The sequence below is a fragment of the Portunus trituberculatus genome, chromosome 37, assembly GCF_017591435.1.
Source record: "Portunus trituberculatus isolate SZX2019 chromosome 37, ASM1759143v1, whole genome shotgun sequence".
In the NCBI taxonomy this organism is placed as follows: domain Eukaryota; kingdom Metazoa; phylum Arthropoda; class Malacostraca; order Decapoda; family Portunidae; genus Portunus; species Portunus trituberculatus.
Genome location: NC_059291.1, coordinates 13,828,604 through 13,851,957, shown reverse-complemented (window position 1 = coordinate 13,851,957; position 23,354 = coordinate 13,828,604). Strand labels below are relative to the sequence as shown.

Sequence of the window (23,354 nt, the reverse complement as noted above, 5' to 3'; positions counted from 1 at the left end):
ACGGAGTGTTAGGTGTACATTGAAATTTTTATAAACTTGAGGTTTTGCTAAGATTAGAATGAATTACCTGATTTAGGTGTACATCGAAATTTTTATAAACTTGAGGTTTTGCTAAGATTAGAATGAATTACCTGATTTATAGTATTGATACTCAAACTTTTGATACTTGAATAGCCATTTGGAACTAATTAAGTTTAAGTATTGAGTGTCCACTGTACTATGGCATCCAAGCGTCCCTCACAGGAAAGTGATTCCAAGAAATTGAGGAAGACAGTAACCATTGAAAAGAAGTTGAAAGTGTTAGATTGCTATGCTAAGGGAGAAGGCCTCAGTGACTGTCCATGTGACGAAACTTAGTTAGAGCATATTGCTTACCATTAAAGCTAATAAAATGAGAATGTGTATTTTTATTGTTTCTGTGACCTACTAAGCGTTCCAGAGAGTTTGAGGGCACGTTTTTCTAGAATAACTTTGTAAGGAACACGCATATCATTATGAAATTTTGCCACAGTGTATTTGACACCCTCCCCTAATATCCCAATGTGTCATGAATCGTAATCGTAATGGCACCTCTCCCTATAAAAATCGGAGAAAGTCACATCTCTCACGAAGAAACGGACAAGTGGTGAGAAATGGTGACGTAGAGAGAGAGAGAGAGAGGGGAATACATAGACAGGGAGGGGAAGGGAGGGGAGGGGAGGAAGGGAGTGAAATATGGGGAGGGATTGGAAGAGAGGGAGGGTAGGAGCAGGGGGAGGGACTATGTGGGTGGAGCTTGTTACTATGTCACAGATAGTACTATGTCACCATTTCTCACCACTTGTCCGTTTCTTCGTGAGGGATAAGTGACTTTCTCCTGTTTTTATAGGGAGAAGTGCCATTATTATATACTGTTGACAATTCTTGACACATTGGGATATTCGAGGAGGGTGTCAAGTACACTGAGGCAAAATTTCATAATGATATGCGTGTTCCTTCCAAAGTTATTCTAGAAAAACGTGCCCTCAAACTCTCTGAAATGCTTAGTAGTGATGTGTTAATATATATATATATATATATATATATATATATATATATATATATATATATATATATATATATATATACACACACACACACAGTAAGCCCCCACATTTAGCGATCCTATTAGTCTGCCGAAACCATCGCTAAATTGGAATTTTGTCAAATTTGAATACTAATTTAAATAGGGAAAAATACCAATCAGTCTTTTGTCCGCCCAAAGTCCCCATTTCAAGTCCCCATTTACAGCTGCAACATCGCCACCTTCACTAGAATCAGCACCCCCTGAACCACTAGTGGAGGCCATGGTGATAGCAAAACTCGCTAAACAGTGAGGATGGGAGCACAAAAAATGAGTTCATACGCTGGATTAACACACACAATAGCTCAAGTGTCGAGCAGGAATGCCGGAGGCACTGTGGGGCTGACGTCATGGCCAAACAGACACGCGATTGGCTCAGAGCAAGCAGGAGGTGGGACAGTGTAGTGCGGTACATCCGCTAAATATGAGAGAAAATCGCTAAACTTGAAGGCTTGGCCTTTTCCAGACAGTCACTAAATAAGGGTTTCGCTAAGCTGGATTTTGCTAAATTCGGGGGCTTACTGTATATATATATATATATATATATATATATATATATATATATATATATATATATATATATATATATACATACATACATACAGTAGAATCTCGAATCGATCATAATTGGGACCAAAAATACTGATCGAGATTCGAAATATCGAGATGCGAAGTTAATTTCTTATGAAAAAAATGTAATTGGGACCAAAGCTTTGGCAACTAACCTATATTAACTATGTTAACCTTGTTTCCTGTGAATAATTTTTTTGCCAATATCACTGATTTCTTCACTTCATCTTTCTTGCTTTTTAATGTGGAAATAGTACTCTGAGGAATACCTGTAAGTTTTTGTATTTCACTAACTCTGTGGCCTTTCTCCAGGAGCTTCAACACTTTATCCTTGTCCTCCACAGTGTATTTGTTAAGTTTTTTTCCCTTTCGGTAGTCATGTTTTTCACTTCTGGGTTTTTTCACACTTTGTTGTCCTTTACTCCCATTCTCGCCCTTATCCACCTCCTGGGCCTTTCCAGTGGCCGTGGGAAACATGATGAATGGGATCCAGGTAGCCTTCACCCCAAGTAGACGACCTTGACCGTGCATGCCCGGGGTTTGAATGGCTGGGGGGGGCCGCGGGTGACTGGTACACACTACACTCCACAAGTTGCCGCTAGGTGGGAGAGCAATCGAAACAATTGCATCACCATGCGCCATGTTTGTTTTGATACAATAAAATGAAAAATAGTGATCAAGATTCGTGTAATTTGATCGAGATATGTGAACCATGGGTTTTTGATGGTGCAATCAAGATGCGAAATATCGAGATGAGATCGATTGAAATTTGAGATTCTATTGTATATATATATATATATATATATATATATATATATATATATATATATATATATATATATATATATGTATGTATGTATGTATACAGTGGTACTTTGAGATACAAGTTTAATTAGTTTCATGACAGAGCTCGTATCTCAAAACAATATTTTCCATTGAAATGCATTGCAATGCCATTAATCCGTTCAAGCCTCCCCAAAAAGAGCACCCCTATTTTTTTATGTGTTTTCAGGTAGAAAAAAGGTATTTATAAATAATAATTTTTTGCACAGAAACATAATAAAACATAATAACAGGTAATATAAATAGATAAACTACTCATATAATGTATATTCATCTTAGAGGATGCATTCCACAGGACATTACCACATCTCAAACCTCACTTGGGATTGTCTATCAGCTGGAGTGTACAAATATAGCCACCCTCAGGACATTGGGTGCTCTAATAATCACAGAAGAGCTCATTGACAATCATGTAAACATTGTTCATTGAATAAATGAAGTTTTAAGTAGGAGAGAGAGAGAGAGAGAGAGAGAGACATGGGGAGGGGCACCACCTTAGCTGTAGAGGTTTGTTTACGTTGTTCTCCCAACTCTGTGATAAGCGTTGATAGTGGAGGTAGGGGGAGATAGGAGAAATTTTGTTTTATCTTTTCAGTTGCATACACATGAATATTTTATCAATGCATGAAAATATATGAAGTAATAGCAAAAGTTTATGTAGTGTTCTTACCTTGGACACAGACATTTTCAGCTAATGGTGGTAAATGGTGGATGAGGAGGAGGGAGGGAGGAAAGGATTCAGGCATCATTCACACAAACATTAAACATAAACATTAAAACTGCACATCCTTTAGACAAAAAAAGGTCAGTAAGTAGTGTGAAAATGATGAAAGAACAAAAAAAGGTCAATAAGTAGTGTGAAAATGATTAAAGAACAAAAAAAGGTCAGTAAGTAGTGTGAAAATGATGAAAGAACAATCACAGTGCATGAGATCCACAGGAAACACATAGATACTAGCTCAGCTGAGGCTGGACCAATGCGCCAAGCTGCTGACTACAGCAGTAACATCCCCTAGTGTGATTCGTATCTCATTATTAAAAAATTACTAAATCATTGCTCGTATCTCATAAAACTCATATCTCAGGCAGCTCATTATATCAAGGTACCACTGTGTTTTTAAGGTTTGAGTAACAAAATTCCCAAATTAAGCAGATTTTCCCAGTGGCCAGGAATGTAACTCTCCTTTCCTATTACCATTGTTTTCTATGAGAAAATTATCTTTGAATAATGCGACATCTCCAGAAACGTAACCCTTGAGTTAATTGTGAGTTGACAGTACCTTAATTTTTATTTCTCCCAGATGGAGCAATGGAAATGAAGAATGTAATAATAATGAAAAAAAGATAAGCTTAATTCTTTGAAAAGTTGATGTAAATGAACAAGAATAGCAATAGCAATGTACTCAAGATGAATGGGTTTCCAGAAAAGAAGAGATAAAAAAGTAATTCAAAATCTTAAGTGTGAAAAACAACAAGGGATAGGTAGAATTTGAAATATCAACACATAGAGTTGTAGATTCTTATATTCATTTTACTGTCATAGTGAAAATGTGCATGAATGGAAGGAGAAACCCAGATACTGGATGTTAAACTGCATTTATTTTTCCTAAGAATAAAAGTAACAAATAAAATGAGTGCCTCAAACTTAGGAATACAGTATATATATATATTTTTTTTATAAGTATAGTACATGACAAGATATCTTGGGAAACTGTGATTGATAGTGTGTGTTGTAAATGACTGATGAGTAAGAAGTCTGTAGACCAGATCTTTCATTAGAGAATGTGTACAAATCTCTTAATGAATGGTTATCCAAAATCTTGCAGAATAGAATATAAAGACTAAATATTTTCTGGCAAAGAAAGAGATGTTATCAAGCTAACGAGAAAATTTAATACATTCAGGAATGTAGGTTTTCAGCAAAGAAAATAAATCAAGAGTTTCTAGGTTTCCACAGTAATAGTAATGGAAATACTGAGGTGAATATGGCTTCTCTGAATTTATTTACTGTTGGACACCCAGTGCAAAAACTATTTACATATTTACTTCTCAACATATACATATACATATTTCTCAGCATATATGTATGCATATGTGCTCCATTTTTTTGCTATATGTTTGCACTTAATACATTTTTATGTAAATATTCTTGGTGAGTGTTAATGACCTAAAAGTTGACAGACAACAAATTGATGTTCCCACACAGTACTACAGGACTACTTTACTGATGCATGGTATAACACAATATTTCTTGCAGGATTGGACAACCTCTGTGCCTGGGTTACCTGATCCGCTATTTCAATGGGGAGGAAGGCTACACCTTTATCGATGGGTGGATTTACTCTACAGGCGTGGTGATGGGCTCTTTACTTTACATATTCACTCATCATCCCTACTTCTTTGGGGTGCAGCATGGTGGCATGACTCTAAGGATATCAAGTTGTTCCTTAATATATAGAAAGGTATTGGTGGTGGTAACTTGAATTGCTTTATAGTCTTCTAGTGTAGTGCATAGCATCCTGAACATTTTTATGCATGCTTTTAAGTGTACAATGCATTTTCTTCATTACATCTGAAGTAATTAACTTCTTTTGGAGTTTGGGGAAGTATGTATTCTAGGAACTTTTTAAATACTAGAAATGTGAAATAAGGCAAGCCTCTTGTGTACTTGATTCTGAGTTATTATGAGCTGTTACTACAATTATTTTCACCTCATGTCAAGTGAAGTGCTTGATGATACAAGCACCTGAGATTATGAGTATTTGAGTGTAACTATATGTCTGTTTGAAAGATGAAGGATAGGGCAGCAAATATGAAACAATAAACAATGCATGTTGCCACTCTAATGAATGTTCTTACTGCTTTAGAAAAATTTGTACTGCTTTGATTAATGTATCTACTGTTATATGAAAACTTATACGAACCTAAATACTGGTCCTCTGTTTTGTCTCTTGAACACTTAAGAAGTATAGCTTGTTTACTTTGTTACTTTTTTTGTATTTAATTTAATTTAATTTAATATGTATATATATATATATATATATATATATATATATATATATATATATATATATATATATATATATATACAGTGGTATTTCGACATACGATTTTAATTTGTTTCGTGACGATCGTTGTATATCAAAAAAATTGTATATCAAATAAATTTTTCCCATAGAAATTAATGGAAATACAATTAATTCATTCTTGTGATGTGAATTTACCTCCCACCAAAAAAGATAAATAAACAAATAACATGCTTTAGCCTGTACAGCGTCAGCAGATCTGAGACTTTGTGATTTCGCCAGTGCTGGCCACATCATGGATTTTTTTTTTTTTTTTTTTTTTTTTGCTAAACCAGTCTTAAATGATGTGAAACAAATGAAAATGACAGTCATTCCTCCCAGAACTGACTGAAAGTGGCATTAATTGGTGCGAGATATTTTGCACTAATGTTAGCGACTTAGCAAAGCCTTATGTGACTAGTTTATTCGCTTCCTCGTTTCTCACCAGTCGATCCCCGAGTTGGACACATGCATAATATCGTTCCTGAGTTGAAAGAAAAGCAACATGTCATGTTTTGCTGTTTGGGAGTGCTTGTGGATAAAAATAGACACGAGATATCGCGAGGGAGTGTTGCCTTTCACGGTGCAAATATTTTCCGAGTAATATGTACTTGTTTTTCCTTATAACAAAGCGATTGGAAAATTCTTATTTATGTCATACAAAGTTTTCACTATCATAATGTAACAGTTACCAAAAACAACTGAAATGGTAAGAGTAAGTAATGGAAATTACGCTGCGTTCATATTAGCGGAGTTGAGGCGTCAGTTTCCTGCTACACCTAGCTGAAGGCAGCAGAAACTGCTAAAGTTCAGAATTGTAATAAATAGTACAGGAATCATTCATGTTAGTAGGGACAAGGAGGCAGCATGAGCAATGTCTACCGTGCATGATGGCAGTATAATGGTAGGTTTTGAGGACGCAATACCTCAGAAAACACGAGAAAGCTCGCCGACGTATCTCATACGTCTCTGACGCCCGGTTCGCTCAGAGTAGCCGACGTATCTCATACGTCTCTGACGCTGTACGGGTTAAATACCAGCCAAATATAGATTTAATATAAGATAAATACAATGTTTCTTGTATGCATGATATAGATTAACTATATTGCTCAAAATAACAACTTAACCCGCAAAACTCGGGACACGTCGATAGATGTTCATCATGCAAGGCATGGGACACGTTAATAGAGGTTCAGGCTTTTTACGGCTATATTTTGGTTATTTTCTTCCCGTTTTCTTTGCTTGTGAGCTGGCAACACTCATCAGGAGTAAACATATGCTCTACGTCACTGTGTCACCAACGATAAATAGTAGGAGCGATCGACAGTGATTTCATTGTGTCTGATTCCGCCACCTCTCTCGCGCACCTTACTTCTATACCTTAGGTCTCTCGCCATGTTACGGGGAGACAACTTTTGAATGAGAGTGGTATCAAAACAGGAGAGAGAGAGAGAGAGAGAGAGGACCCCATTTTCTCACACTCTAGCCAAGGCCGCTGAACCCGATCGGACGCAAGGCCACATAAACCGATGATACTACCTCATTCAACCTGTGATATTTTGGTAACCATGACATCTAGAGACTTCTGGTGTTTTGCATTGCAAAGAGGAAGAGTTGCTTGTGGGCAGAAAACCATTTATACTCACTCGTTTTACTGAATTTCTAAGTGTAATCAGTATGTGAATACAGGCTATTTTGTGTGTTTCTCGCCAAACTTTTACTTTTGGGACCCATGATCACAGGGTCTTGAGTTCACAAAACTTAATAAAAAATACACACTGCCGAGGAGCACAGACACATGCATGCACAAAGGATGAATAACGATACAAAACGCGGGCTGAATGTTCGGGTGGACGTGGGCAGCAGAGCGATCGCTGCGCCACCTACCAATCTTAAAAATATCATTGTATTTCAAGGCATAAATTATATAAAAAAATTTGTCGTATATCAAAAAAATCGTATGTTAGGCCGATCATATGTCGAAGTACCACTATATATATATATATATATATATATATATATATATATATATATATATATATATATATATATATATATATATATGGGTAATTAGTAGATGTGAAAAGCAAACTAAGCATTAGGTAGATGCAACTGCAGAACAGTGTGCCCAGGGAAATAATGCACATTTTTTGGGTTGCACTGTAGAATGTAAAGAAAAATCTTTGTTGCATTGGTAATATATATATATATATATATATATATATATATATATATATATATATATATATATATATATATATATTTTTTTTTTTTTTTTTTTTTTTTTTTTTACCAATGCAACAAAGATTTTTCTTCTTTGCATTCTACTGTGCAACCCAAAAAAAGTGCATTATTTCCCTGGGCACACTGTTCTGCAGCTGCATCTACCTAATGCTTAGTTTGCTTTTCACAACTACTAATTATCCATACTTACTACAATTTGAATATTCATTCTTTTGTTTTTTGTCAGAGTTTGTATAGCTTTGGGAATGTGTACTAATTGCTTGTATGCATATATATATATATATATATATATATATATATATATATATATATATATATATATATATATATATATATATATATATATATTTTTTTCTGTGATATATATATTTCTATCATTATGGCTTTTTTTTTTTGTGTGTGTGTGTATTTACCTATTTGTGTATTACAAGGCCGTGTGTGTGTGTGTGTGTGTGTGTGTGTGTGTGTGTGTGTGTGTGTGTGTGTGTGTGTGTGTGTACCTAGTTGTATGTTACAGGGTTCGAGCGGGGCTCATAGTGACCTGTCTCCATATCTACATTTATCAAACTTCTTAAATTTGCACACACTTTCTGCTGTTACAATCTCTTCACTTAATCCATTCCAGATGTCTGCTGTCCTATGTGGAAAACTGAACTTCTTGATATTCCTATGACACTGACTTTTCATGATTTTCTAGGAATGTCCTCTTGTTTGTCTGTCTTCCTGCTCTGTCAGTGTTACCAGGTCTTGTCTATCTATCTATCTATATCGTATTCCCCTTAATCAATTTAGTAATGGTCTCTCTGTTTGTCATTTTACCATTTATATACATATAAAATAGCTTGGGTTCTTTTTCACATCTCTTCACTACATCCTTTTCAAAATTTCTTTCCTCCTCCCTTCTTATCCTAATGTATTCATGTTGTGCCTCTTTATACCACTTCCTATTTATTTCATTATGTTGCCTTCTTAATTTTTTCCATGCTGCATCCTTGGACTTTTTAGCTTTTGCACATATAGCATTATACCAGGGGTGTTTGCTCTCTTTTACTCTATATTCAGGAACATATCTCTTTACCCCCTCATTATACTTGTCTAGAAATATATCATACTTTCCTTGAATTGTCTTTCCATGCATAATTTCTTTCCAAAAATACTACCAAAATAACTTTTTAATCCCCCAAAATTTGATTTAACGTGGTTCCGTTCATTGTGTTTGTGTCCCTCATTATATTCTAAAATTTGCTGATCCTCTAATTCGATTTCTAGGACCACATGATCACTTTCTCCTATTTGAGTATGATATTTGATGTCTGGACATGGCTCCAGTTTTTTTTGCAAATATCAAATCCAGCATTGATGGATCATCTTCCCCTCTTTATCTTGTATAATCTTTCATCCATTGATCCAATGCATTTACCATTGCCAGTTGTAGCACATCATCCCCCCAACGTCCAGTGTAACTGCTTGCATCCATTTCTTCCCAATTGACGTGTTTGCAGTTTAAATCTTCCACGAGCAACACTCTTCTATCCTTCCTTAGCATGTTATCCAGGCAATTTAGTAATTCCTTTTGCATTTCCTTATGTACATCAAGCCTCCATGTATTAGTCTTTGGTGGTACATATGCAACTATGATACTCCTTTTTTCCCTCCCATTGGTCCTTATTGTTTTACTTGAAACCTCTGCCAGTCCATCTCCGGACTGTATCTCTTCCACATATATATTCTCCTGAGTCATGATCAATACTCCTCCTCCTGCTTTTCCCTTTCTGTCTCTCGTCCAAACATTGTATCCTTGCTCTTTAAAATTCACTTGGACATCTTCACTTAACTTTGTTTCTGTCATACATACCACATCTGGTCCTTTTTCCAATATATAACCTCTCACTTTCAAACTTCCTGATATAAACCCATCTATGTTTGTATACATGACTCTTAATGCTTTCCTTCCCCGTCTCAAATATACCATTTCCTCAGTCTCTTGTGTAGCACTCTCCAGTAAAACTTCTTTTCGTTCTCTGTCCTTCCTTCGTTTTTTTTCCTTAGCTTTACTCCTCAGATCTCCCTTTCTATCTGGTTCATCTCTCTCTTTATCCAGATATGCTTATATTCTGCCTTGTCAGCCAGCTTTCCAGTCCTAGCTAATATTTCTTCTATCCCTACTTGCAATTTCATTTTGACTTTTAGAGGTCTTTTGGTTCCCTCACTATATTTACCCAGTCTATATATTTCTTCTATTTCTTTATCAAGACTGTTCTTTATCTTGCACTACCGAGATAATTTCCTTAACGATGTCTTTCTCCTCCTTCTCCCTCACAAATTTCACTGGGTTCTTTTTTTCTTCTAGTTCATATATAACCATACACTTCTTTTTGTCCACTGTATCTCTCACTAATTCTTCCTTTTCTTTGATCACCTGTATAACTGTGTCCTTAGTTTTCTCCTTTATTTGTTATTTAACTACTTCAGCGAAATTGACTTTCTCTTCTCGTTTCTTTTTCCAAACCTTTGTCCATTCATCCAGTTTCCTTTTGCTCATCTCTTTGCCTGTCTCCAAATTGGAGTCCAGCTTTTCCTGCAGCCCTTGTAATGCAGCTTCATAATTCGTACATTTGCCCTTTAGGGTGCTATTCTCCCTTTTTATTTCCTCGAGTTTTTTTTCCATATCATGGTTAGTTTTAACAGTACTTTCTAAGTTTAAACATCTCTCTCTCTCAGTTCTAGATTCTCCATAATCAGCTGGTCCTGTTTTTCGAACATGACGGCCATGGCACCATCTCTTTCAAGGCTTTAAGTTCCTTATCCATAATGATGATCCTTCTCATGTTAACTCTATCCTCCTTAAAGCCCAAAAACTCCCTTTCTTTACTCCAGTCAACCAGCTGTCTCAATCCTAGGGGTGTTTCTATAATCTCACTTCTAGCTTCCCTTGGTCTTGCTCCCAGTCCTTTGTTTACACATCGGGCAGCGCCAACCACGCCGTCCATGGCGTCATCCTCCTCCATACTTCTTTCGACCTCAAAATTTAAGCAAATTCAATAACTTTGGAAACAGTACCATTAAGCTAGCCCCCTGCCCCCCTGTAACATCACCAGATCTGCTGGGTTCCTCTCCAGAATTGGCAGCGTATCACACTGGAGCTCTGGTCTTGCGTCCGATCGCTTCGGCTGACAGTTTGTGTCCATTACATTTCAAAATTTTCTGATTCTCTAATTCAACTTCTAGAACTGCATGATCACTTTTTCCCATTGGGCTATGATATTTAATAGTTTGACATGGCTCCAATTTTTTCATGAATATCAAATCCAGCACAGATGGTTCTTCTTCCCCCCTATACCATGTATATTCCTTCACCCATTGGTCCATTGTATTTTCCATTGCTAGTCGTAGCACTTTTTCGCCCCCATTGTCCAGCATAACTGTTTACTTTCATTTCCCAATTTACATGTTTGCAGTTTAGATCCCTGACAAGTAACCCTTTTTAGTCCATCCTTAACATATTGTCCAACCACTTAAGCATTTCATTTTACATTTCCTTGTGCTTGTCCAGCCTCCATGTATTACTCTTCAGTGGCACATATGTTACAATGATTTTCCTTCTTTCTCTTCCACTGGTCCTAATTGTTATACTTAAAACCTCTGCCAGTCCATCTCCATATTGTACTTCTTCCACATATAATATTATATCCTCTCGATCTATTATCAATACTCCTGCTGCTTTTCCCCTTCTGTCTTCCCTCCAGATATTATATCCCTGCTCTTTAAAATTTAATTGGACATCTTCATTTTACTTTGTTTCTGTTATACATACCACATCTGGGGTTTTTTTCTAGTGTATTGTTTCACTTAAAGCAATCCTGATATAAATCCATCTGCATTTGTATACATGACACTCAATTTATTACCTATCCTTCTTGGACATACCATTTCCTCAGCCTCATGTCTAGCACTCTCCAGTAAAAATTTCTTCTTCTAGTTCTCTGTCCTCTCTCTCTCTCTCTCTCTCTCTCTCTCTCTCTCTCTCTCTCTCTCTCTCTCTCTCTCTCTCTCTCTCTCTCTCTCTCTCTCTCTCTCTCTCTCCTTCTCTTCATTCCTTAGTTTTCTCTCTTTTTCCCTATCTTCCTGGTTCATATCCCTCTTTATCCAAATATTGTTATATTCTGTCTTTCCAGCCAGCTTTTCTGTTCTTGCTAGTATATCTTCAACCCCTGCTTGTGATCTCATTTTATCTTAATTCCCACACTATATTTTCCAAGTCTACATATTTCATCTATTTCTTTGCCTAGTCCTTGTTCCTTATCCTGAACCACTGAAATAATTTGCTTAACCATATCTTTCTCCTCTTTCTTCCTCACAAACTTCACTGGGTTTTTTCTTATCTTGTAGTCTAAATATAACCATACACCTCTTTTGTCTACTGTGTCCCTCACTAGCTCTTCCTTTTCTTTGATCACTTGTATATAACTGTATCCTTGGTTTCCTCCTGTATGTACTGTTTAACTCTCTTTGCAAAACTAATTTTTTCATCTTCATGTTCTTTTTTCCATGCCTTCTTCCACTCATCTAATTTTGCTTCACTCATTGCTCCTTCCCCTTCATCCACCTTGATCTTGCTTTTCCAGTATCCTGGCAATGACTTCCCTCATACACCTAATTTCCTTTTCCACTGATATTATTCTTCTCATGTTAGCTCTTGTAGAACTCCAATCTTCTAGCTGTTGTAGCCTCATTGGTGTTTCTATAGGCTCCCTCCTAGGCCTCGTGCCTTTGTTTAAATGACCAGCAGAGCATCTGAACTCTTAATCTTTTTCAATGTTTTTATTATTTTTCTAGTTCCAGCACAAAGTACTTTAATACAATTGGAGACAGAGAACACTATCCTAGCCCCCTCTCCCCCTGCAATACATCACCAGATCTTTTGTGGTTAGGGGGCAGCAGTGTGTGTGTGTGTGTGTGTGTGTGTGTGTGTGTGTGTGTGTGTATTTAACTGTTAAGTTCACATGATTTTAACATACATACAAGATGTAAGTGTGTGTGTCTGTGTGTGTGTGTGTGTGTGTGTGGGCAGTTCCTATTCATATTTAAATTTTTCAGGGTGTCATACGTTTTGTTATTTTCCATAGATAATGAATTTCTTTGTGTGTGGTACCCTCCTTAGGCTCTGCGACTGAGCAAGGCAGCACTTGGGAAAACCACCACGGGCCAGATGGTGAATCTGTTGTCAAATGATGTTAACAGGTTTGATACAAGTGCCATCTTCCTTCACTACATTTGGATTGGTCCTCTTCAGGTAATGGCACAAGTCTTTTGTGTTTAAATTGTAGTATTTTTTATCATTTCTTTTCTTTTGTCTTTTGCATAAGTCAGGGTTTTGCATGGAGTACCTCAAGTAATTTTCCTTGTTGCATTGCAGACATTGATTGTGTTGGGGATCCTATGGAATGAAATAGGAGCTGCCTGTTTGGCTGGGATCATGCTTCTCATCTTATTTGTTCCATTTCAAAGTAAGAATAATGTTTGTTTTGATGCACATGTGCTTCCTTTGGAGCTTCATAGAAACACCAAGAAACTGATCTAAAGATGGGGCAAATATTACAATGAGAGACACCTTGGCTTGGGATTGAACTTGATACTAAGAAATGTGAACAAGGGTGCAGTGCTGCTGGAGCTTATTGGAGTGCTACTATGACACCTTTGGAAGCTCTAGCAATGAAACCTCCCTGAATTTTAGCTTACTATATTAGTTTTATTTATTTATTTATTTTATTGTATTTATTTATTTTATTTATTTTTATTTTATTTATTTATTTATTTTCTTTTTTATTTGTTTATTTTTATTTATTATTTATTATTTTTTTATTTATATTTTATTTATTTTTTATTATTTTATTATTACAGCAAGTCCTTGTTATATGGTAGTTCTTTATCCGGTAAATTCAGTTACGGTATTTGGAAATTACTACCCTTGATTCGATATACGATAAGAAAAATTCACAGATACGGTATCCGCTCATGTCATCCGAGAGGACCAAGCGTGGGGTAGCAGGGGTGATGACGTCATCCACGCCACACCTCCCCGCCACTTGCAGTACTGACTTTAACTTGACCACCCTTGAAGCCTCTTAATCTCTTACTGACATCCATTACTAATTAGATGAATAAATGGAATATTAAAGGGTCTATTGTAAGCACAAATATATTCATAATAATAATGGCAAATATTCAAAGCCTACTACCAGCGGCGAACCATGCAGCAACTGATAAAGGGCACAGATGGGCCTGGCAAGCCCACTATCAGTGAATGGTGGAAGTCGTATAACATCAAGCACGCCTTAGATAACATCAGGTCATCTTGGGACGAAGTGAAGATGTCTACCATGAACTTGGCGTGGAATAAAGTATGGCCAGAATGCGCGCATGACTTCCCAGGCTTCGCTGAAGACGACATCAGTGCGATCAGAAATGACATAGTAAATCTGTGCCATAGGGCTGGCTTCGATGAAGTTGATGATGATGATGTTCAAGATCATTTGGAAAGCCATGCTGAATCTCTCTCAAATGATGAACTTATAGAGCTAGACAAGCATCACAGGAGGCATAAAAGAGGGAGACGAGGAAAAAGAACCTGTGCATGGCCTGGACATCAAAACTCTTAGAGAATATCTCGGTGGTATCGAAAAGCTCTGAAAACCCTGAAGGAACGTGACCCAAATCCTGCCAGGAGTAGCAAAGTGGCTCATGATATAGAGAAAAGTGTCAAGATTTATCAAAAAATCTATGATGAAAAAACAAAACTAAACAGTCCTCCATTTACTCATTCTTCAAGCTAGTCAGACATGCCATCCCTGTCACACCTGCCGACCCTGCTACAGCTAGCCCTTCCTCCATATCCTCTTTCTTCAAATCATTAAAACGTGCCAATCCTGCTACATCTGGCCCTTCTGCATCTGCTTCCGACAGTGCAGACAACGACGTCTTATCCTTGTCTGTCTACTCGGTGGAAGATAAGTAAGGGCTGAAATCCCTACTGTCCCTTAGCCTCGGGAAGGACATCATCTGATAGAATACATGGCGATTGAATGGTAAATAAAAAACATTTTCTGTTTATTTCTTTTGTGCAGTACTTTACTTTTTTTGTATATTTTTTTTTAATGATTATTTTCATGTAGGTATTTTTATTTCTGTGGGGGTGACTTTTGACGTGCTGGAATGCATTCCCTATTATTACATGTTATATTGGGTTTGGTATACGGTAAATTTGATATGCGGTAAGGTTTTCAGGAACGCATATGTACCGTATAACGAGGACTTACTGTATTATTATTATTATTTTTTATTTTTTTTATTTTATTTATTTATTTATTTATTTATTTATCTTTATTTTTATTTATTTATTATTTTTTTTTTTTTGTACACCAATCAAGACACAAAGCAGTGTATGTGTATATTTACCTAGTTGTAGTTTTACAGGGCTTGGACTTTATGCTCGTGTGGCCCGGTCTCCATATCTACACTTATCCAATTTTTCTTTAAAACTACACACACTCATTGCTGACACCACTTCTTCACTCAAACTGCTCCAAGTCTCAACACATCTTTGCGGGAAACTATATTTTTTAAGATCTCTCAGACATCTTCCATTCCTCAGTTTTTTACTATGCGATCTTCTGCTTCGAATGTCACATTCTTCTCCCAGGATCAGTTTCTCATTATCCACTTTAGCCATTCCGTTGATCAATTTATAAACTTGTATTAGATCCCCTCTCTCCCTTCTCTGTTCCAGGGTTGGTAGATCCATAGCCTTTAGTCTCTCCTCATATGTCATCCCTTCAAGTTCTGGAACTATTCTTGTAGCCATTTTTTGTAGTCTCTCCAACTTCCTTATGTGTTTCTTTTTATGGGGGGTCCACACAACTCCTGCATATTCCAATCTGGGTGTTATTATAGTACTTATCAATTTCTTCATCATTTCTTTGTCCATGTAGTGAAATGCTAATCCAATATTCCTTAGCAAGTTATGTCTGAAAATTCTATCTATATGGCTTACCGGTTGATTGTTTTCTTCCATCATCACTCCCAAGTCCTTTTCCTTTTTTACTCTCTCCAGTTGCTCCATCTCCCATCTTATAGATTCCCACTGGTCGTCTTTCACTCTTTCCCATTTCCATGACATGGCTTTTGTCCACATTGAATTCCATCTCCCACTCTTTACTCCTTTTCCAGATCTTAGTTAGGTCTTCCTGCAGTATTTCACAATCCCCTTTTTGCTTTATAACTCTGCACAGTTTCGCATCATATGCAAACAGATTTATGTAGCTGTTCACTCCCTCTGGCATGTCATTTATATATATGAGAAAAAGTATTGGCACCAATACTGACCTCTGTGGCACTCCGCTTTCTACTGCTCTCCACTTGGGACTTCATATCTTTAACTAACATTCTTATTTTTCTCCCCCTCAAATAATTTTCCATCCATCTCATTGTGCTTCCTTAAAAGCCACCCTTCTCCTCTAACTTCCACAGTAATCTTGCATGTGGCACTTTATCAAATGCCTTTTTAAAATCCAAATAAATACAGTCAACCCATCCCTCTCTCCCTTGTACTCTTTCAACTATTCTAGAGTAGAAACTCAGTAAATTTGTTACACACGACCGACCTTTTCTAATACCAAATTGGCTATTTGATAATAATTTGTTTTCTTCAAGGAACTCGATCCATTGTTTCTTTATTACTCTTTCACACATCTTGCATATTACACTAGTTAGTGATACTGGTCTGTAATTTAAAGGTTCTTCCTTTTTTCCGCTCTTATATATGGGAACCACCTCAGCTCTTTTCCATTCTACTGGTACTGTTCCATTTTCTATTGAGTATTTTATGATGTTGTATATAGGACTTGCTAGTTCTTCCCTACATTCTTTCAATATTCTGCCTGAGACTTCATCTGGTCCCATTGCCTTCTCTTCATCCAATTCTTTCATCATCTCTTTTATTTCAAGCTTGGTTACTTTAATCTCTTTCATATAGATGGTCTCTTTATTACCCTGTGGTCTTTCAAATTTGGATTCCATAGTAAAGACTTGAAATTTATTATTTAACAGTTCTGGTCTTATTACACTTCTGTATACATTTATTCTTGATTTTAAATGTATTTTCATATCTAGAATGACTCCACTAACTTCTCTTCATTTATAGCATGCCTCTTTCACCCTTTGTCTAACTGTCTCCTCCGTACCTCCTTCCTCGACTATTAGTGATCCGAGACATTTAAATTCTTCTAATTGTTTAAGTCTTCTGCCATCTTCCAATATAATGCTGTTTTCCTTGAAGTGCAATGTGTCAATTAACCTACACTTATTTTTCTCTCTTCCTGTGTGTGTGTGTTTGTGTGTGTGTGTATTTACCTAGTTGTAGTTTTACAGGGCCTGGGCTTTATGCTCGTGTGGCCCCGTCTCCATATCTACACTTATCCAATCTTGCTTTAAAAGTATGCACACTCGTTGCAGACACTACTTCTTCATTTAAACTGTTCCACGTCTCAATACATCTTTGCTGGAAACTATATTTTTTAACATCTCTCAGACATCTTCCTTTTCTCAGCTTTTTACTATGCGATCTTGTACTTTGAATGTCATATTCTTCTCTCAGGATCAATTTCTCATTATCCACTTGGTCCATTCCGTTGATCAATTTATAAACTTGTATCAGATCCCCTCTCTCTCTTCTTTGTTCCAGGGTTGGCAAATCCATAGCCTTTAGTCTCTCCTCATATGTCATCCCTTCAAATTCTGGATCCATTCTTGTAGTCATTTTTTGTAGTCTCTCCAACTTTCTTGTGTGTTTCTTTTTATGAGGGGTCCACACTACTCCTGCATATTCCAATCTGGGTCTTATTATAGTACTTATCAATTTCTTCATCATTTCTTTGTCCATGTAGTGAAATGCTACTCCAATATTCCTTAGCAAATTATATGTTTCTCTAAAAATTCTATCAGTATGGCTTACCGGTTGATTGTTTTCTTCCATCGTCACTCCTAAGTCCTTTTCCTTTTTAACTTTCTCTAGTTCTACTCCATTTCCCATCTTATAGATTTCCATGGGTCATCTTTCACTCTTTCCCATTTCCATGACATGGCTTTTGTTCACATTGAATTCCATTTCCCACTTTTTACTCCATTCCCAGATCTTATTTAGGTCTTCTTGCAGTATTTCACAATCCTCCTTTTGCTTTATGACTCTGCACAGTTTCGTATCGTCCGCAAACAGATTTATGTAGCTGTTCACTCCTTCTGGCATGTCGTTTATGTATATGAGGAAAAGTATTGGCGCTAATACTGACCCCTGTGGCACTCCGCTTTCTACTGCTCTCCACTTGGACTTCATATCTTTAACTACCATACTTATTTCTCTCCCCCTCAAATAATTTTTCATCCATCTCAATGTGCTTCCTTTTAAGCCACCCTTCTCTAACTTCTACAGTAATCTTGCATGTGGCGCTTTATCAAATGCCTTTTTTTAAATCCAAATAAATACAGTCAACCCATCCTTCTCTCTCTTGTACTCTATCAACTATTCTAGAGTAGAAACTCAGTAAATTAGTTACACATGACCGTCTTTTTCTAAAACCAAATTCACTATTTGATATTATTTTGTTGTCTTCAAGGAATTCAATCCATTGTTTCTTTATTATTCTTTCACACATCTTGCATATTACACTAGTTAGTGATACTGGTCTGTAATTTAAAGCTTCTTCCTTCCTTCCGCTCTTATATATGGGAACCACCTCAGCTCTTTTCCATTCTACTGTTACTGTTCCATTTTCTATTGAGCATTTTATGATGTATATAGGACTTGCTATTTTTCAATATCCTTCACACACTGCCTCATCCTGATCTTCTTTTTGTGTCCTCTTGTCCTTCCATCTTCTTCAGTCAACAGCACCAGGTCTTCTTTGTCTATTTTTTCAATGCCATTGACTATCGTGTACATTGTTATTAGGTCCCCACGTTCTCTTCTATCTTGTAAGGTTGGCAGTCCCATTTCCTTCAGTCGTTCTTCATATGTTAGGTCCTTTAATTCCGGCACCATCTTTGTAGCAATCTTCTGTATCCTTTCCAATTCTCTTATATACTTTTTAGAGCTTAGAGACCACACCACTGCTGCATATTCCAGCCTTGGACATATCATGCTTGTGATGATTTTTTTCATCATATCTTTGTCCATGTATTGATGTGCCACTCTTATATTAGTCAACATTTTATATGATAATCCAAATACATTGCTTATGTGTTTTTTGGGGCTCAGATTTTCCTGTATGATCACTTCCAGATTTTTTTCCTCTTTAGTCTTCATTATTTGTTCCTCTCCCATCAAATAATTCCATACCGGTCTTCTTTTACTCTCGTAGTACCATTATGTGACATTTCCTGGCATTAAACTCCAATTTTCACTTCCTACTCCACTCATAGATCTTTATATCTTCCTGCAACAGCAAACAGTCCTCTCTGGTTTTGATAACTCTCAGCAGCTTTGCATCATCAACAAATAAATTTATATAACTGTTTACACCAATGTGAATGTCATTTACATAAATCTGAAACATAATAGGGGCAAACACTTACCCTTGTGGCACCGCTAGTTACTTTACCCCAAGATGAGTATGTATCTCTTATCACAGTTCTCATTTCCCTATCCTTCAAATAATCTCATGTCCATTCTAGTAAAGTTCCTTGCAGTCCTCCTATGTTCTCTAGTTTCCAAAGTAGTCTTCCACAAGGGACTTTATCAAATGCCTTTTTAATATTCAGTTATAATGTGTCCATCCATCCATCTCTGTTTTCCAGTCCTGCAATAACTCTCGAGTAGAAGCTTAATAAGTTTGATATACATGACCGCCCTGTCCTGAACCCAAATTGTCTGTTCGATATGACTTGCTCCTCTTGTAGAAATTTAATCCATTTTTCTTTGATAGTTATTTCACACAACTTCCCCAAGACACTTGTAAGTGACACTGGTCTGTAATTTAGTGGTTCAATTGCATTTCCTCCTTAAGTATCGGAATTATGTTGGCTCTCTTCCATTCTAGTGGAACTTTCCCTTCATTTATTGAACTTGTAATTATTTCCCAAACTGGATCCATTAGTTGCTCTTTACATTCTTTTAACATCCAGCCTGATACACCATCTGGCCCCATTGCTTTACTGACATCCAACTTATCCAATAATCTTCCAATATCCTCTTTGTGCACTGCAATCTCTTGTAATTCTTGGCAATGCAATGTCCTGTTAGGTTCTATGAAATCTTTGGTGAACACTGTTTTGAAGTTCTCATTCATTATTTCACACATTTCCTTCTCTGTCTGTATGTCTTCCCTTCTTTAATTATTGTTTCAATTGTTTCCTTGTTCTTTGTTTTGCAATTTATAAACTTGTAGAAAAGTTTGGGTTCGTCTTTGCTTTTATTCACCACATCTTTCTCAGAGTTTCTTTCTTCCTCTCTCCTTTCTCTAATATATTCATTTCTGGCATCCTTGTACTGCTGTTTGTTATAGTGATTTCTCTGTTTTATGAGTTTCTTCCACGCTTTATCTTTTGCCTTTTTAGTTTGTATGCATCTAGTATTTTACCAAGCATATATTTTTTTCTGAATACTATAAACAGGTACAAATTTTTTTATTCCTTCATTATATTTCTGAAAGAATATGTCATGTTTCCCTTGTACTCTCTTTCTGTACATAATGTTTCTCCACTCAATATCAGCAAAATAGATCCTTAATTTTTCAAAATCCACTCTTGCATAATTTAATCTCTCTCCTTTGGAGTACTCTCTGTAACTTATCCCATCTTCCTCCTGAATTTGCATCTCTAATATCACATGATTACTTCTTCCCATTGGACTAAGGTATTGTAGAATAGAATAGAATAGAATATATTTATTTGCTCAGACTTTATACAAGTATGGAGCACAGCTCCTTAGTATTACTCACAATTTATTTCTTGAACTATTTACCTAAACAGTCTTAACACTGCTCTAATAAAATATGACAAGTTGTTTAGCGTATCTATATTATTATTTTACATTAAGGTAATAAATTTCAACTGGTTTGGATTTACTCTGTAAACTGTAGGTATATATCTATTTCTTAATAAGACAATTTCCTGGTTTTGACATTCCAGTAATATGTGGTACTCATCACCTACATAACCATCATCACATTTGTTACAATCGTTCTTCTTCTTATTTCACGGTACCTTCCTGTGATTAGTGGCAATTTGTTATTTCCAGCATGCAGTTTGCTTATATGTATACGGTTCATCTTTGACAGTTTAACAAGATAATCCTCTATTCCATACACTTCCTTAAATATTCCATAACTACTACAAATATTTTTTGTTGCTACGTTTCGGTACCAAGTTGTTATCCACAAATCTTTTAACATCCGTTCCATGGTCAATTTGAACCGTTTCGGGTTCTCAATAGTTTGATTCGACCAAACACCAGACAAACCACATTCAATACAAATACTTCGTACGTAAGATAACCATGGTGATAGATAAACCCCAGACTGATATAAACATAATAAACACAAATACATTACATGACATAATTTAGTACTTTTCCCTATGATTAATCTGCACCAATAATTCATCATTCTACATTTTATAGTTATTTCCACTGGATAGATTCCCAATTCTCTATATACAATATCAGTACTAGTATACCTATGTACATACAAAACATATTTACAAAATTTCATTTGTAATAATTCCAACTCTCTTATCCCATCATTACCCCAAACTTCACATCCATACAACATAACAGACAGCACCATACTATTATACATTTCTAACTGGATATCAATTGGTAGGTCATATTTGCGGGAATTGCCAACTACAGCGTACATGGCCTTATTTGCTTGTTCCTTAAGTGCCAGTTGGCCTTTCCTAAATCGCCCATTATAATTAAATAGCATACCCAAATATTTATATTCACTAACTACCTCAATATCCTTTTCTCCAAACTGAAACTTAAAATTATTGGTTCTAACTCTACCTCTACTGAATATTACTATTTTTGTTTTACTACAGTTTACCTTTAGTTTTCAATTATGACAATAGTCCTGAAGAGCAACCAAAGCACGCTTCATATTTTGTTCACTATCACACAAAATAATAGTATCATCAGCATACATTAGTACCAAAAATTTCAAGTAGGCATTTAGAAGATTATCATTAAAATTCAAATAGTTACAATTATGTTCAATAAGTTGATCTTGTAAATCATTCACATAAAATGCAAATAATAATGGTGAAAAAGTATCTGATACATACTGCTCTACCATTACACATGACTTTACGTTATGATACATATTATGGATGACATTTAATATCTTACCATTAATGTTATTTTTTACCAATTTAAACCATAAACCCTCCCTCCATACAGTGTCAAAAGCTTTCTGGTAATCAATGAACAAGCAATATAATTTCCTCCCTTTCCACTTAAAGAGTTCAATGATCCATTTGAGTAATAAGATATGGTCGAGGGTTGAATAACCTTCTCGAAATCCCGCTTGTGATTCAGTGATTATACTGTTGTTATCATAGAATAATTTCAAACGACTGTTTAAAACAGACGTAAATAGTTTCCCCATACACCTGAGTAAAGTAATTCCTCTATAATTATTAGTGTCATTTACTTCCCCCTTATTCTTATACAAAGGTACAATAACACCCGTGAGCCATTCTGATGGAAAAACACCACAATCAAGAATTTTGTTAAATAACTTAACATAAAGAGGACAAAGTAGGTCTTGTGTACATTTGATGTATTCATTGATGATGATGTATGATTGGGGGGGGCTCTGGTTTCTTTGTGAATACTAGATTAAGCAACAATGGTTTTTCTTCCCACCTGTATCTTGTTGACTCCTCCACCCACTGATTCATTGCATTAACCATAGTCAACTGTAACACTTCCTTGCTCCACTGCCTAGCATTATCCACTACTTCCATCTCTCTCTCCAGTTTACTTTTTTGCAGTTAAAGTTTTTAACTAAAAGTATTCTTCAATCTCATGTTATCCATGTTCTCTAGTCACTTAATCACCTCTCTTTGCATATCTTTGTTCTTTAGTTCCCCATGTATTAGTCTTAGGTGGCACATATGTAACTATAATTTTTCTCTTCTTCAATTCCTTTGTTTTGATTGTTACTCCCATTATTTCCACTTTGTCCTCTCCATATTGCACATCCTCCACATATATATTATCATGAACCATTATTAGCATTCTTCCTCACCCTTTATCCTTCCTGTCTGTCCTCCAGCTATTATATCCCTCCTCTTTTAAGTTAACTTGGATCTGCTCTCTTAATTTTGTTTCAATGATGCACATTACATCTGGCTTTTTCTCTTTCAATTAATCCCTAACCACCAACATGCTTGATAACAACCCATCTTTATTAGTATAAGTCACTCTTAATTTCTTGCCTCCTCCACGACCTCCTCTTTCTTCCATAAGTATCACT

At 36.1% G+C, this 23,354-nt stretch overlaps 1 protein-coding gene across 7 annotated transcripts in view; it reads left to right on the top strand.

Annotated features, from left to right (window-relative positions):
- The window catches only part of LOC123514240 (ATP-binding cassette sub-family C member 4-like), a 221,907-nt gene that overhangs the window by 116,359 nt on the left and 82,194 nt on the right, over positions 1-23,354 (top strand). For 4 of the 7 annotated variants that reach the window (XM_045271969.1, XM_045271974.1, XM_045271975.1 and 1 more), the window contains 2 exons: positions 12,986-13,117; positions 13,241-13,331. In XM_045271969.1, the coding sequence (XP_045127904.1) occupies positions 12,986-13,117; positions 13,241-13,331 (223 nt within the window). Of the gene's footprint in view, positions 1-4,772; positions 4,978-12,985; positions 13,118-13,240; positions 13,332-23,354 lie in introns of all 7 variants that reach the window. The other 3 variants (XM_045271971.1, XM_045271970.1, XM_045271973.1) reach the window with 1 other exon arrangement.